General features: G+C 38.3%; 1 protein-coding gene across 2 annotated transcripts in view; it reads left to right on the top strand.

The window, feature by feature from the left end:
* Positions 1–15,946, top strand: part of CHSY3 (chondroitin sulfate synthase 3) — an 87,297-nt gene extending 71,351 nt beyond the window's left edge. For both annotated transcript variants that reach the window (XM_083403856.1, XM_083403857.1), the window contains one exon: positions 11,362–15,946. In XM_083403856.1, coding sequence (XP_083259982.1) covers positions 11,362–12,924 — 1,563 coding nt within the window. In that variant the 3' untranslated portion in view covers positions 12,925–15,946. The remainder of the gene's footprint in view (positions 1–11,361) is intronic.
* The last annotated feature ends 2,192 nt before the right edge of the window (positions 15,947–18,138 follow it).

Below are 18,138 nucleotides of genomic sequence, written 5' to 3'. Positions count from 1 at the left end.
TACAAGAGAAAATGACTGCTTTCACTGCACTGTCTGAGCAAGGGCCCCTGAACCTTCAAAAACGTCAGCATAGCCCTGCATTCTTCACCGCATTTTAGACCCCCTCCCCAGCACACTAATGATTGTGTGATGCTGACCCAGCAAGGCAACTAATTTTCTTATTCTAGCACCCAAGCTAAGGGACTGTGTTTTCCTCCAGCTGAATGTATATGTGTGTATGTCATTGGAATGGATAATGTATTTTGTTGCCACTGAGCTTCAGAGTCATAGGTATAGGTTCTTAAGAATGCAGCTCTTGAATTAGACTTGCAATTATATGAATTACAAGCAGCTCCCGTTTATGCCTGCTCTGTTTGTACACAACCGCACACACACATGGTGCCTGGACTCCAGAAGTGGATCCCAGAAATGCGGAGCACCCTGGAGAGTCCTTCTGGCTTGCAAGGAGACCCTTCCCAGAGCCCAAAGAGGGTATCCTCCTCTTCAGGCACCTAACTAGCTGATGTGCGGGGTAGCACAGCAGCGGAAATCTCTTCTCCGCATGCCAGCTGACATGCATGGAAGAACTTTCTCCAACTGTCAGCTGTGTAAGAGTGGCACTGTAGGGTATGTGTGTGAGTGTGCGTGTGTGTCTTTTCTCAGAGCAATATATTCTGGATTGGTGTCCGAAAAAGTGCCTTCATAGGTGCCACTTTCTGCAGCAAATAAATACTTACGAAAAAATGCAAAGCTATTTACGCAGTGGCATAGTTCACCTCTTGAATTGACAAGGCCATATTCAGCAAATTTTGAAGCAGTTGTTCTGTGACTACAGTACTATGTGACCTAACAGCCCGGGTCCATCATACCTTAGGAAAAAGCCTCACTATGTATAGACCAGCCTATTCCATGATATCTCAAGGAGCACCGTGTAATGTAGGAGTCCATCTGAATGGAGGGTCCATCTGAATAACCACCTTTAGTGTGTATGAGACATGAATGGAAGCCTGTTCACATGCCAAGATTGTACTTGAGTCGATAACAAAATTTCCTTGATCATATCCTGCTTTCTTTTACCTAGGAGATTGTGTCTGCTTTACTAGGAATAGTGAAAGCTATTTCATTTTCATTTTCTCTGTCTCGTTATGCTATATTTATGGGCAGTCAGTTCTTCATGCATGGACCTTCCAAGACACAGCATCACTTTCAGGGCATCACTTCCAGAGAAAATGAAGTTATTGGAATTCCTAGCCATGAGTAATAATAAAATGTGTGTGGTTTTGTTTCTTAATTTTAAATAGGGGCCAAGGGGGTAATTCAGGGTTTAAGATGCATGGATAGAATACGGGTCATGAATATAGACTACATAAATTATGGAGAAAATCTAGAGACCAATATTTTAAAAGCAGTTTTTGAACATCCTACTGTGCCTTTTTATTTGTTTATTTATTATAGATGTTTAGATATTTGCTGTTGCAAGTGTATCTGTATATGTTGAACAAGACACTTTCCTAGCAGCAAAAGGTTCCTTACATAACATTTCCACTATTAATCCAGGAGCTCCTTTCCCTCAGTTAAATTGTATTTCTGTACTTGGTCTATAATCCCAATTAGCATGCTAACTGCTGTAACCAGTGTACATCAGAATATTTGTACATAAACACTTAACCACCATCATCTTCCATGGGGAAATGACCATTAAAACATAGTTGTTTTTTCTTTCTATGTCGCTGTTGAGCACGACTGAAATAGAGAACGGCCTGGAGGCAATTTTGCAGTGAAAAGCAATTATAAAAAATATACTAAATTATAGGAGCTGCATATAATCCCCAATCAGTCTGCGTTATAATGCCCCAACCTGTCTCCAGTGTTTTACCCCAATGGAACAGATTTCTTGACAAGTCATAAAAATTTAGTTCTGCATTTTCTTGTCAAGTCGCAGGTTTTCACTATTATATTAATAACAAAGCAATTTCTGCTTGTGATAAAACCATGCTGTTCTATAATTTGTCAAATCAAACTCCATCCTGAGGCTCCTAAATGAAGGATTTCCCATGCCAGAATTCTGGTTTCATCTTGAAGTCTGATTAAGAAGAAACATTGAAGTAGATTTTAGCCTATAAAAATGTATCCCACAAAAAGGTTGTTACTTTTTACGAACGCTCATACCAATAACAAACTTAGTTGGTCTCTAAGGTGCTACTGGAAGGAATTTTTTTTAAAAAAAAATATTTTGTTTAGACTACGGCAGACCAACACGGCTACCTACCTGCCATTAGAATCTAATAGTAAACAGTAAAATTAAACATCAGCAAATAATAATTAAGCAGTTTACACTTATCAGTTACAATAAAGAATTACTAATCTATAATCTAAAAATAACAACAAATCACAATGCATAAAATACCACAAAATGTACAAAACCATGTAAAATGATCAAATTGAGAAACAAGGACACACAACTTATAAAATTATTTTTTTAAAAAAATATCCCTGAACTCTTCTCTTCCCAGATGATTCTACTGTCTTCAAATTCATGCTCTGGGAAAGGTTTCCAGGGCTGGAATTGGGGCAAGGCGAGTGGAAAAGCCATTGCCTGATGACCATCAGAAAGTCTCTCTCCTCTCATAAATGTCTGCCTTACTGGCCAAAATGCACAATTCCTCCACATTTTTGTCCTGACCCAAAAAACCCCCAACAACAATGTAGCTACTGCTATACTATTGTACTTTTATGGAAATACATATATTGGTGTGGCAAAAGCTGTTTTAAAACTTTGGCAACGAAAGAACCTGTCCCAAACCACAGAATGAATCACAGGTAGATTAGAAAGAAAAGACAGAAAGACAATTCCATCTGTTTGTTAATCTAGATAAAGCCTGGTCTTACATAATTCACTTTTATTGGATTGAAAAATATTTATTTTGAAAAAAGATAATATTGGTGCAGTATCATAGTAAGCTTGGACCATAACTGGTTAGATGAAAGTAATGGTTTGCTGCCAGGGCCAGGCACAATTTATGCAGTTGGCACTGGTCCTACTCCTCCACTTCTCTTCTATAAGCAGTTTCGTGACAATCTTTCAATTTTATGCTTGTGCAGCTTATATTAAAGAAAGGGGTTGCAATTAATTATTTACCTTGGAGTGGCAATGTTATATTGTGTTCAGCCTATTTTGTAGATTATTCAGCACCCTTCCTTCTGCTTTGAAGAAACTGCTTTATTTTGAAGAGAATCCTGCACTCAAGCAGCAGTCCTCCAAACGCTGAAGATCCACTGAACAAAGTGAAACTTATTTATGAGTAAACTTGAAAAGGTTCATACTGTTGGCATCAAACTATCCAGAATATTGTGCCTTTTATTTCTAGAGAAAATGATTTTCTACAAGTACCCCTTGCAGCAAAAGGAGTGTATCCTTCCTCCTAAAAAGAACTGCTCCTGTTCAGGGTTCCAGTTTGCCATTCCTTCCTTGCAGAACATTTAAGCCTTACAGAGCTACAATTCCCAGCACTCTTCAAAATCTACAGATCCCCCATGACTCTTCCCATTGCGCCCGTCTTTTCCAGTCCCAGGGCTTAAGCCCTTGTTGGACTGGTTTTTGTTTTGCATTGCTCCACTGTTTTTTAAATATTCTTTGTACTTCTGTAAACCTCAGAGTTTTCTCAAGCATGCTGATACTTTCCTCTTGTTTCTCATGACCCCGTTCTGGCTTCAGTGCTGGTAGCACAAGTCTTGAGTTTGCTATAAAAGATGGGAATAATACAGAGGATTTCTGCATGTTTCTTAACTCATCCCAGAGTTCATAGATTGATTGATTGATTAATAGATAGAATAGGAATACTTACTATATATATATATATAAATTACTTATTTGGAATCAGAAAATATTTATCCCGTAATTTCCTGGAAGTTTTTCTGGAAATTATAATTTTCAGTTTCTAATGTTACTGAGTCCTGGTAGAAAAGTGAACCTTCTAAGAAAGGAATTTTCAAAGAATACTAATTTGCTTTTTAATGGAATGGTTCATGTCTTGAGTTTGCTATAAAAGATGGGATAATACAGAGGATTTGGGCGTGTTTTTTAACTCATCCCACAGCTGATAGATGAGAGAGAGAGAGAGAGAGAGAGACATACTTACTACATTATAAATTACTTATTTGGAATCAGAAAATATTTATCCCATAATCTACTGGCAGTTTTTCTGGAAGTTACAATTTTCAGTTTCTGATGTTACTGAGTCCTGGTAGAAAGAGTGAACCTTCTAAGGAAGGAATTTTCAAAGAATACTAATGGTGCAAACTTTTGAAAGAAGTTTGTTTGTTTATTTATTTAATAACATTTATACACTACTTGACTGTGGCTGGGGAAACCCAGCCAAATGGGCGGGATATTATTATTATTATTATTATTATTATTATTATTATCATTATCATCATCATCATCATCGTCATCGTCATCATCATCATCACTTGTTTCTTGTAGTGTTCAGAGCCAGTCAATATTGAATAAAAGAATCTAGGAAATAAATGATAGGATTGGAGATAATGTTTTTCAACTGATTTCATTATTATGCACACTATGGATTTTTAGAAGGTCACAGTTGGGATGGTTTTAATTAACCATATGGTTTGAAATTGACAGATGTGGGTTGTGGATTTGTCGGAGGAAATAAAACTTGATTCCCAGAATTAACCAGATGTTCTATGCAGTAATACAGTGACCTTGTTGATTAAGCAACATCTATGTAATGCACACAAAGAAGAAACTGGAAAATTTGTTTGATATATCCTATCTGCTTCCCATAACAAATTTACAAGTATTCTTCACTGAAATATGAGGTAGAAGATGACAGATGTGGAACTGTGACTAATAAACAACTTGTATTCCTCTAATAAGATTTCAGTGATAGCACTGACTTAATATTGCTGGGATTCTATTGAGCATCTCTAGTGCAGCTAAATGTAGTTAGATATTTGTACCATACAGTAGAGCAATAGTTCTTTATAACTGGAAATGTCTCAAGCACAAGATTGCTGGTTTTATGACATATCAAGGAGTTGTGATCACATTTGTTGCTGTATTAGACCATCAGCCTAGGGATTACATTGCTTCTAATATCATCTCATGAGCCACAAAATGTATTAAGACTATTCCATTCAAACTGGAATGACATGGACATAAATGAAAATGTAACCCCAAGAGGAAAAGTGAAAGATCAGTTTGTTAGAACATTTACACCCCATCTTTCAGTTCTACAATAGAACCTCCCACAAATGTCTTATGATCTAAGCAAAAAACCAAAACCAAAATACATACCATAGTTATAAACAGAAACAGTAACACACACACAGTTTAAAAGGCTATAGATTGGTTGGTAGTTGTTCTAATCCTAATTAAACAATCACAGATGTTTCTTGTGCAAGGGGTTGAATTGTGTGGTTGCTGACTAACTCCAGATGAAACTAATACCTATATTTGTTGCAGTTTGAAATCTCCCTCATATTGGGAACTGCATCTACCTTGGTTGCCGTAATCGATTACCTCTACCCAGAGAAGCTGGGTGAATGCAGCTGAATTGATTCTGTTGGATTTCCTGGTGGCATTTAATACCATCAGCCATGGTGCCCTTCTGGATAGGCTCTCTGGGATGGAGATTGGAATCACCATTTTTCATTAGTTCCATTCCTACCAGGAAAGCCAATTCTACAAAGTAGTATTAATGGGCTTTACTTTTCTCCCATGGCATTTATGTTAGGGGATGCCCTCGGGGATCCATTCTACCCCGCTAAGTTTTCAGCATATTTATTTGAAACCAGTGGATGAGGTCATCAGAAGATTTGGAATTGGTTGTCACCCATATGCTGATGATAGTTGACATTGAAGAGATCACTTTCAGGATAGTGGCATCCATAGTAGGACCAGCCTTGCATTAAGATCAGCTTTGTGTCAAGGGTGGGTTATAGCAACACTCCTATAATTTTGGCATATGCTGAGCTGTAAAACAGAAGAGGTGTGTGGTGCGTATGAGCTGTTCTTAATATATCATGTAGTATTGTCTGTGGGTTTTCTTTTGTTCATTAGCGGTAGCAACTAATTCATAACCCTTACAGTGCGACAATCCATAACATCCTGTTAATTCTCTATTAAGATGGAAGAGGAATTGTAAATGTGGTATTTTCAGTCTCTGTGAAGCATGTAATTCCAGCTTGGATTTTACTTTTTTTTTTTTTGGTTAAGACTGATTCTTTATAAGGTTTTAAGAATACATTTATGCTAATTAATGCTGTATTTTCATCTCATCCCCTAACAAAACATAACTATGGCACTGGAAAAGTATAATGGCAATATAATTAAAATTTCTTCTAAGAAAAACATTGTAATAGACATCCTGCCATGCTTATGCTATTTTAATTGGATGTTTAGCTCTAGGGATGTTCATAATTTATCATAAAACTTTAATGTTAATAAAATCAGCTGGGAGGAAGCTGTACTTAATCTCCTTGATTACACCATAAGGGCTAAAATCTTAATTTGATTTTTTTATGTGCTAACAATGGAATAAAGAGAAGGCAGGATGTTCAGTTCCTCATTTGTGAACTGGCTGCTCCTCTGTGTGTGAACATGTGTCTGTATGCAAGAAAATTAATTCTGAGCTAAGATAAATCTTGTTATAGAAGCCATGCTATATGTTAAACAGTTTTGGTTTGTACTCCTGGGTGAGTTTCCCAAAGAAAGTTTGATATCGTTGACAGTGTTCTAACAACTTTTAGCATGGTTCTAGTTTCCCTTTTAGTCCTCTGCTGTTATTACAGTGGTACCTCGGGTTACATACACTTCAGGTTACATACGCTTCAGGTTACAGACTCCGCTAACCCAGAAATAGTGCTTCAGGTTAAGAACTTTGCTTCAGGATAAGAACAGAAATTGTGCTCTGGCAGCGCAGGGGCAGCAGGAGGCCCCATTAGCTAAAGTGCTGCTTCAGGTTAAGAACAGTTTCAGGTTAAGAGTGGACCTCCGGAACGAATTAAGTACTTAACCCGAGGTACCACTGTATCACTCCAGTCCCCTCTCCCCATGGTCTCAGTGGTGCCCTTGTAGAACTCAACAGGGAGGCGGATGGGGACAATGACTAGAACAAGTCATTGGGCCTGGTGCAATCTAGTGTTGGCCTTTCTGTCTTCTGCCCGACCAGACCCAATGGGTGCCAGCCCCCATTGAAAAATGCATAAATCAAGACAGCTTATAAAGCCTTGATGCAGGACTTCAGAGCAGCTGCTGCTCATAGAAAGCTCCAAAGTGCCCTCCCCTTGCTTCAGGGACAACCCACTTCACTTTGGAGGAGGTCCCAATACCAAAACTGAAGTGGAGCTTCACTTTAGCATTCAGGCTTTGTCTGAAGCAGATGCATATTGCTAATACGTAATTGTACAAGTTAGCAATATGCATTCATTAATACTATATAGCTATAAACCATAAACCACAGCAGCCTACAAAGGGTGCGTGTCTTCTGAGTTGTCTGTGCTGTTTCTGCCATTGCTGTTCCAGCTGCAAACCACAGGCTGCTTTTTAAATCTAATACATAAACAGTGGTTTGGATTTGCTAAACTTCAGCATCAAACACTGGGGGGAAACTAGGTTATTTGACCTAATGATTAACATATTTTGTACAAGGGAACCAGATTTTAGTTTGATTCTCAGTTTTTATTTTGTTTTTATATACTGGTAATAAATTCTGCAGAAAATGTTTATTAGATTATCGACCACACCATCTCTGACCTGTTGTAGATAATTAGGCTTCTGTGGGGGACAAAGAATGGATTGTGCATTGTGACCTTAAAATTGAAATATCCTGCTCCATTTACAATGGAATCCTTTACTGGACTCAGAAGTCATATACTTTCAGGATAAATACTATGAATCATTGCTAATTACAGATAATCACATAAATTGTTATGTATTACTAGAATGAAATATGTGACTTAAACTGAAGTAAAAGGGTCACTACAAGCCAAAAGCAGAAAATCTTGCACTCTGTAGGAGCCTTCTACGTTGCCTTTTGATTGTATTCCATTTTTTGACTGAAATCAATAGGCCAGAATTGGATTTGTAGTGGTGCAGTATTGCCTAAGGGCCCAGCATAATTGTGTATTCTGTACTTCAACAAAGTTTCTAATGGTTTAAAAGGAGGGCGAAGACTTATAAAATCCATTGTACCAGGCCTCTGCATGTTTGCATAAATGTTTTTGAAATGTCCTCTTTTTAATAATGCTTTCAAAACGTTGTGTTTTTTTTTTCCTTACGAGGCCCTGTTTTGTAATAATGTTTTCTCCCAGAGCTAAAAGGATTTCCCATTTGAGAAGATGGGAATATAATCCATAGAAATACTGAGTTGCTTTAACTGTAGTCTGAAAGCCGGGAAGTGTAATCAAAACAGAGAAAAAACAGCTGTCATTCCCTTTATTTCTGATGTTCAGTCTCGAGTGCTGATACTTATGTAGACAAAAGGACATCACACAAATGGGGTGGTGGCGGGGCTGTTGGCAAGTTCAGAAGAACTCAGAACTTTTCAGAAGTACATTTAAAAACAACAACACCAAAGCGGTAAAACCATATCCAAAATAATCTACACATGTTTGTATTTGCATGTGTGGAAAAGGAGAGAGAAAACACCGAGGAGGTGATACTTTGGAGATGTGGATCTCTGCTTTCAAGGCCTCTCTGGTATCCCTCCACAAGCAAATAAATTTCCTAGAACTGTACATTCTCACCTAAGAAGGGAGAGCATTGGAGATGCTATAGAATCATAGTTGGAAGAGACCATGAGGATCATCTAGTCCAACTCGCAGCAATGCAGGTATATTTTGCCCAACGTGGAACTCAAACCCACCACTCTGAGATGAAGAGTCTCATACTCTATCAACTGAGCCACTCTCATTCCTGATATGCACGCACAACTTTGCATATACATGCTCAACATTTTTTGGTGGGGTTCAACTTACTCATATTAATTCATCAAGAACTGCACAATTGTATAAATAGTAGGAATGATTCAAAAGCGAGTATTGATGATGATAATGATGATGAATGCCCATGCTTTTTGTAGTGTATGTAGCAGAGCTGGAAAAGCCTGAGCAGTCTTGGGACAGGGTGGGTCTTAAGAGATGCAGTTTAACTCTGCCTCTCTCTGCAAAGGATTTAACATTAATCACCTCTGGAAAGCTATTGTTTGCACTAGAAGAGAAGCCTCCTTTGGCACCAATGGGAGCTTCCTTTGAAATGCAAACAATAGCTTCAGAGAGGTCCATGGAAGCTTCCAGGACCATGGAAGGGAGAGAGCCAGCAGGCTAACTCAAACCTTCTACAGTGCCAAGGGTCCATAGAGCTGCTATTTACATAACAAAAAGCATGCACATGAATTTCATTAACACAATTAATACCATCTTTAGTTTCACCTTCCTTAACTTCCTTCTGGATTGCACTGTTTCTTCTGCCATATCTGGTTAGCTTCTCCCTGTGAAGCTGCTATACTATGTGAGTATTTTTACTCACTAAAAACAGAAAGTACAACTGTGTGAATTTCCATACAGTGGTACCTTGGGTTACAGATGCTTCAGGTTACAGACTCCACTAACCCAGAAATAGTACCTCGGGTTAAGAACTTTGCTTCAGGATGAGAACAGGAATTGTGCGGTGGCAGCGGGAGGCCCCATTAGCTAAAGTGGTACCTCAGGTTAAGAACAGTTTCAGGTTAAGAACGGACCTCAGGAATGAATTAAGTTCTTAACCAGAGGTACCACTGTACTTGGAAAAGTATTGTGAACTTTTTCCAGAAAGTGACAACATCATTTTAGCAGTTGAATAGATAACGCTAGATGGTATGGTCCTACTGAATCAGCAGCTAATAAATATTTATTGTTGTAATAAACAAGCAGCCACAACCTCTGTAGTGGCTGTTCTCTTGATGATATCTTACTGGATTTGCAGACTACTGTAGGAAAGAATGTCTAAGTATAAGGAAACAAAGGTTATGGTGTTTTCTGAAATGGAGGCCAAATATTCTTGGGCCACGACTGGCCATAATTTAGAACAAGTTGATTCTTACAAGTACCTTGTTATCTGATTTCATGACTCTACCACATGCATTGTTCCAGGCAAGCTAGGAAAGGCCATTGTGGTTGCACTAGAGCATTGCTTAATTTTTTTTCTGCGCAAAAGGAGGTGCAATTGCTCTAGCGGCCCTAGGGTATGCACAGCAAATGTTGTGAACCAGGTTTTATATGGAGCCTCCGTCTGGTTCCTGGGACTTCAATTTTCTTTTGTTCTTCTTTGAGCTATAATAGTTATACCTAAATTTGTTGCTAGCGCTGCTCTTAATTTTGTAAGTGTCCAGCCCTCCACAAGATCTGCGGGACAGTGGACCGGCCCCCTGCTGAAAACGTTTGCTGACCCCTGGGCCACGTACACCACCCTCACTGTGCCATACTTAATCTACGTCAAACAAATGTACGCCACATCTATATTTTTTAACAATAGCCAAGTGCAGAAGAGTAGTTTGGTTGGCACATTTTAACATTTTATCCTCCAAGATCATGGACGACAGATTTGCGAAAGTTCCTTCCAAGGACAGATGGTGTTCTTGCATTCATTCAGAGCTTGAAACTGTCTCTCATGTGTTTTTCTATTGTAGATTCTATAAAGGGGTCAGAGGACACAATTTATCCCCTTAAGAGCCAGTTTCTTGCTTGATCCTTGGAGATGAGACTCTGTTGAGTAGAAGGGTTCTAATAAATTCATTACTAAACAAATGGCAATATGTCTGAATGTAATATGTCTTAGACTCACTCTGATTGTTGGCTCCTAACTTGACACATTTGTTCTTCTGAGGCTTTGATTTTGTATTTTTTATACTTTGTACTTCCTTTAAAACTTTGATTAATTGATAACAAGTAGGAGCAGAAATGTACAGACGATCACCCAACTGTAGTAGCAATAACAGGTCACTAAAAATATGAGACTTGGACGCTTATAAAAATGTACTTGAAATAGTGTTTTCACATTTTAAGATTAGAAGAACTGATTAGCTGCTCCTCCCGTTCCCTCTTCTCTCCTTACCCTTCTCCCCAATATACACATTTGTACTCTAAAATAGAGTAATTTTCCTGTAAAATAGATATAATTTCTTTTCCTTACATGAGTGAGTGAAGAGAAATACTGTAGCTGGAAAAACCTTTTTTTAAAAAATTCACTGGTGAAAAGCAAGCTTGCAGTATAGCGTATTATTTAGGAAAAAAATAAGTTAATATAAGTGAGTCATTGTTTTTCCTGATATCTCATAGCTGGAAGAAACACACCTAATAATAGTTATTATTTTTGTTTTCTAGATGCAGCAGTTGTTCCATGAAAACTATGAACACAACCGGAAGGGTTATATACAGGATCTTCACAACAGCAAAATTCACACAGCAATTACACTTCATCCAAATAAAAGGCCAGCCTATCAGTATAGGCTTCACAATTACATATTGGCCCGTAAAATTTCAGAATTGCGTTATCGTACCATCCAGCTTCACCGGGAAAGTGCCCTCATGAGCAAGCTCAGTAACGATGAAATCAGCAAAGATGATCAGCTTCTTGGAATGATGCCATCTTTCAACCGCTTTCAGCCACGTGACAGGAATGAAGTCATTGAATGGGAATTTTTGACTGGAAAGCTGCTTTACTCAATGGCTGAGAATCAGCCACCTAGGCAGAGTATTAATAGCATCCTGCGGGCAGCATTAGATGATACTGTAATGCAGGTAATGGAAATGATCAATGAGAACTCTAAATCTAGAGGAAGGCTGATTGACTTCAATGAAATACAGTATGGATACCGTAGGGTTGACCCTTTGCATGGTGTGGAATACATTCTGGATTTGCTTCTTTTGTATAAGAGGCACAAAGGAAGAAAAGTCACTGTTCCAGTTCGGCGCCATGCCTACCTTCAACAATTATTTAGTAAACCATTTTTCAAAGAGGAAGAAGAGCTGGATGTAAGAAGCCTGGTAGAAAACGTGAACAGCGACATGCAGTCTTTCTCCTTCCTTTCTAATTCTCTGAAAATGTTTTCATCATTCCAAGGCACCAAAGAAATAGGGGGAAGCAGTGACAAGAAGATTCACATTCTTGTCCCTCTCACAGGGAGATACGATATATTCCTAAGATTTATGGAGAATTTTGAAAAGACCTGCCTTATTTCCAAGCAGAACGTAAAGCTGGCAGTCATTCTCTTTAACTCTGATTCTGGTCAGGATTCCAGCAAACACACAGAGCTGATCAATGAATATCAAAGGAAATATCCTATGGCAGACATGAGCGTCATTCCAATGTCGGGAGTTTTCTCTAGAGGTTTGGGTCTTGAAATGGCCTCCTCTAAGTTTGACAATGACACTTTGCTGCTATTTTGTGATGTTGACCTGATATTTACCCCCGATTTTCTCCAGCGGTGCAGAGCTAACACCATTCAAGGACAACAGGTTTATTATCCTATTATTTTCAGTCAGTATGACCCCAAAGTAACACATGGGGGCAACCCTCCCGCGGACAGCAACTTTGTTTTCACAAAGAAAACGGGGTTTTGGAGGGACTATGGGTTTGGGATTACCTGCATTTACAAAAGTGACCTTGTGAATGCTGGTGGATTTGATACCTCTATTCAAGGCTGGGGACTAGAGGATGTAGACCTCTTTACTAAAGTAATAAATTCTGGACTTAAGGCATTTCGGAGCCAAGAAGTGGGAGTTGTACATGTATTTCATCCAGTTCATTGTGACCCCAACCTAGATCCTAAACAATACAAGATGTGCTTGGGGTCCAAAGCAAGTACATTTGCCTCTGCCATGCAACTAGCTGAAATATGGCTAGAAAAACATTTAGGTGTCAGGTATAACCGAACACTCTCCTGACATTCTAACTTGCTCTGCCATCCTAGGGGATTTTACCTCATTCCTTCTTTCTTTGTGTTTGTTGCATTCTTCCAACTCCATTTTGTGTCTTCCAAAGGATATGTTTTTGACCTCAAACGAACAGAGTCTGCTGTCGGGAACATTACAGATTCCTACTGAACTAATTCAGTGTGGTGTCTTTCTACTCCCTTTGATCAATAAACTCAGTAAAATCATGGCAATCAAATAATCCCACGGAGCACATCCGTCACGTGGAGCTGCAACAGAAGAATGTTCTCTTTGGGCTGTAGGATTCCATATCAATCTTCATCATGTCTGTCAAACTTAATGTGATACAAATATTTTCTGGTGAAGATACCACAAAAGTGCTTTATGCTTCCTCTGGGAAAGAGACTCTGCCAAACTTGAGTTTTATAATTTATATGAGAACTAAAATAAACAGTATTATTCTTCATCTTTATAATTTTTAAAAGTAAACAAATAACTGACTGTATCTCTATTTTTTTAAAAAACGAGGAAAAACCACATACAAACTGAGGGTTTTCTTTCCTAGTGCAAGTGGTACTGGCTACCAAGAACCTTAAATGTCGTACGCGAATGATCTCCTTATTACCGTCTACTCTGAATGCAATTGGACTGTGTTTTCTCAAGGAAGCATGACTTAGTCAAATATTTACATATGCTGAGAAGGTTTCTGAACCAATGTCCTTCATTTGCTGGCAAGAAGAAATCATGACACAATGTGGTTATTTATAATACAAGTACAGACACACCATATTTTTTTGTCAAAGACAAGAATATGTTGCTTTGTCTCTGTTTAGAATGAGCCTCTAATATATAAATAATTTTATATTTTGTTCCTTTCATAAGACTGCACTTGATACAAAGGGAAATAAAAGGGTACTTAATATTGTCTTTTTTATAATTGTGCATTAATATTGATATTCTGAACCAATCCTTGTTAAACTTAAAAGGAAATGTAATTATTTAAGTATGAAATTACTATTGCTGGTCAAAGTTCTTGCCAATATATTTATATTAGTGAAGATTTATAGGAAATGGAATGTGTTAAGACCTCTCTCTGAAGAATACAGAAATGTCAAGGTATATTGGTGGAATGCTGAATGGAAAATCAATTAGTTACCAAAATGTTAGGTCTGTTTTTTGTATTAGTTTTATTATTATTATTATTTTGTAAAAGCAAAGGAATAGCCATTTCAAACCATTTCTTGCCCAAATTCTTTTAAACTGCATTTATGACAGAGAGGTAGAATATTTTGTAACAAATCTGTTCTAAGAATCCAGAGGACATATCCAAGAAATGTAAAAAAAAAATATCAAGATGCATATCTAATATAATGCAAACAACAGGGAATCTGAGCATATCATATTTATGGATGTTTTAAGGAAGCAACCCCCCTTACAATATGTGTTCAAATGCATCATATGCATATCTTTTGGTTATAATAACCTTTGATCCTATTTCCATAAGTTCCCAATGAATCACAAATCAGTAAATGCCACAGTTGAATGGGCTCATGAGGCTTGTAAGGAAATGAAAGGAGATGGGCATTAAAACGTGTATCCTCAAAACTCCTTTTAAAAATGACAAAGTCCTACCTAGCAATTATGTATCTAGATCAGGCATAGGCAAACTTGGCCCTCCAGATGTTTTGAGACTACAATTCCCATCATCCCTGACCACTGGTCCTGTTAGCTAGGGATGATGGGAGTTGTCATCCCAAAACATCTGGAGGGCCGAGTTTGCCTATGCCTGATCTAGATACCCTTAAACCAACATGAATTGTAACTGGAGAGACATCACATAGATGTAAGAACTAGAAAAATATTGTGAATTGATTAGAATATTTAAGTCAGAGCAACATTGTCCCCTGAATATTATCACCAGGTTCCCAAAGCCTTTTTCTGCCATATTTTAATCTTCCATTATTCTTGGTGTTGGGGGCCTATGATGCTGTTCTTAAATTATGATTTACTGTTCCTGCCCTTCATCTCTCAGAATCTCCCTGCAGATCTGAGCAATCACATTTCACAGTCATTTGCGCATTTCATGGCTAGCAATCCATACTAGTTCAAAAACAAGCGAGGCACACCCTTCCACCAAGCACTAGCAGTTGCTCCCTGCATTGCTTGCGCACTTCATCGAAACCAGGTTGGTGCTGTCATGAAATAACTAGCATCCTAGAGGTTTATCCCTGACGTATATTTAGCCTAAGGTGTAAAACCTTCTGGCAGATGACACACTCATAAATTCTTGCATGCATAATAAAAGTTTAGGTTTATCAAAAACTTCACTAATGCAAAAGCTAGATCTGTGTAAGCCAACTCATTAGATTGATGTGTCCATCACAGTACTCCCATTGCCTTATATGAAGTCAGATTAGGCATCACTCATTTTTCTGGCATTTAGACAAGATGTTGAAAGGCAGAAGAACTCACAGTCTCAGTCCTCTGTCTCTGAAATATGTTGTTCCCCAGTTACTGATCCAAATTCTTCAAATTGAAATACGTAACCATATGTCAAAGCCAAAACCTTTACTTTCCAGGATCTGCACATTCTTATGTTGTTCTGTTTTAATTTATCCAACCAAGCCAAGCTTTGTTTGAAACTCCAGATAATTTACAATTTGACTATATATGTGTGTCATTTGACTGTGCACAGTATTTGAAAAACTAAGCTCATTTCTGATGGCAAAAAAGTCCTGGCAGTCTGTCTTAATTATTCCTTTATATACCTGCTAAAATATTTGTGCTCACCTTTGGACTAAATTTACATTGTTTGATCAGACTAAATTGCACCATAGAACATGAACTGAACTGGGTGACTGCAGAGGGAGTTCTGTGTATTAAGGACTTGCCGGATCGGGTCCTGTGTTGAAAAAAACTTAAAAATGTTAGTTCCTACTATTTAGAGCTATTTATTTAGTGTATGACGAATTCATTTGTTTATATGATGGATTTCTTTGTTACAAACTGGATTATAAATGTTTGTTATAAAATATTGCATTGTGTTTGGAATAACTGTTCTCAGATAAATCATGGTAGCTATTTTGTGGTAGCGGATACCTTGTATAGATGACATTGACATAATGGTTGTAGTCTACTGGGGTTTTGCCATGCCCAAGTCCTAGTGGGTGAATAGGAGCTGTGCCCAAAAGATTACAGCTGTTGTCCACTCCAAAGGATCCTGCTGAATTGCAGGTTGATTCCTGCTGAGTTACACCCAGAATTAGAAAATACAACACAGCAGTATGCTGTGAACATACATCTCAAAACTACATTATCTTACAGTTCCCCCCTTTCATCTAGTGTCTTGTTCAAGCATCACTGCTTATGTTTCTAGCGTGTCTTTTTGACAGTATAGATAGTAATAGCCAATTTCTCCAGACATCCTGAAGATAAAATGATTTATTATTTCTCACACAATTCTCTATTAATTTACGGTTGGGGGGGGGATGTGTAATGTGAAGTGCAAATGAAAACTGAGATATTTTTGTCCTCTCAATTCAAATTAGTTTTCATTGTAGTTTAATTAGCAGTATATCTGGCAGAGAAACTTTGGTGCTAGCTAGTCATGTTGATTTTAGCCATTTGCTTTTGGTACAAGTTTTACGAGAGACCTAATCATGGTGCAAAGGTGTTCCCTCCTCTTGAAACAGTTTGGAGTATTGCAACTGAGATCAACAGTCATGTGGGACTTAGGACCCTGTTTTATGTAAAATTCCCAATTGCCAAGGAAAAATCACTGCATATAAGAGTAGGATATATTCACTCCCTCCCATGCACACCCACAACTCATTACTTCAAGAGTTGTATTGTAAAATACTATCTGCCCAATTACACATTACCCAGCCCCATGAAAGCAGTGAGTGGGTTTTAAGGAGAAAAAGATATTAAACCTGTTCAACATAATGCTTGTATTTATCCTTTCATTTTTCTAGTAACTGTGTGCCCCCATCATGTCTACCCTGGCATATTTCAAGATGGTTAGTCAAAAATGCCACCGACCCAAGTAGCCAGCAATCTGGTTAAAGCCACCGATCTAATTAAATATTTCAAAAGAGGGGGAAAGAGGGATCAGTAATGCAAGGTGATAGGTGTGCTTTTCAAGGTTTAGTTCTGAGAGTTGTGAAAAACCCTCCTGAAAAACCCTACCTTTAAGTCCACACCCCCATTTTTTTTCATTCCTGTTTGGAAACATTGTTCAGCTGATGCTTTATTGTCATTTCCCCCATTAACATGGAGTTGTTGATAATGTAATGCATATGATGATTTCACAGAGCTACACATCCAATTGAAGTTGACTGTATGCTGCCTTCAGCGAAGAAAAATCTTTATTTCCACCACTCTGAAATGCCAACCCAGCTTTAATTGCACCAAACAACATCTGGGCATAGCTGCACATGGATGCACATTGAACCCAGCCAGTTCAGACCACCTCTAGTTCAAATGGCCAGTAAAATGATGCTAAAAGGTAAAGGACCCCTGACAGTTAAGTCCAGTTGCAGACGACTCTGGGCTCATCTCGCTTTACAGGCTGAGGGACCCAGCGTTTGTCTGCAGACAGTTTTTCTGGGTCATGTGGCCAGCATGACTAAGCTGCTTCTGGCGCAATGGAACACCGAAACCAGAGCAACACATGGAAATGCCATTTACCTTCCCGCTGGAGCAGTACCTATTTATCTTTCACTTTTTTGGTGTGCTTTCGAACTCCTAGGTTGGCAGGAGCTGCGACTGAGCAACGGGAGCAATGGATGCTAAAACCAGCTCTCAAATCTAGTAAACCAAACAGCTAGTTCCAAAGGTGTTTTAAAACCAGAATTGGCTTCCAAATCACACCAACTGAAATATATAAACATCCTCTTTCTTTCTCTCATTTGTATCCATGGTAGTGCAGTTGATGAGATGATTTTGGAGGAGGAAAGTGAACAGCTTATCTCAGCTTCACTGTGCTCATTCCATCACTTAAGTCTCCTCTACTCCATGTTTGTTGTTAATACCTCAATCTAGCCTGCTTTCCCTTTGTCACATACTTATGATAAAAAAGCACTTAGAAGCAACACTACATGAAGCAGAATATGAATAACAATGCTGGTTTCTCCACTCCTTAGAACACTCCCAAGCCATGCGCCTTCCACAGGCCTCTTCAACTGGTTTGTTTGTTTGTTGAATTTCTATATCGCACTTCACCCA

The sequence above is a fragment of the Podarcis tiliguerta genome, assembly GCF_965153285.1.
Source record: "Podarcis tiliguerta genome assembly, chromosome: 11".
Classification (NCBI taxonomy): Eukaryota; Metazoa; Chordata; class Lepidosauria; order Squamata; family Lacertidae; genus Podarcis; species Podarcis tiliguerta.
Note: the sequence above shows the minus strand (reverse complement) of the source record. Positions and strands in the feature narration are given on the sequence as shown.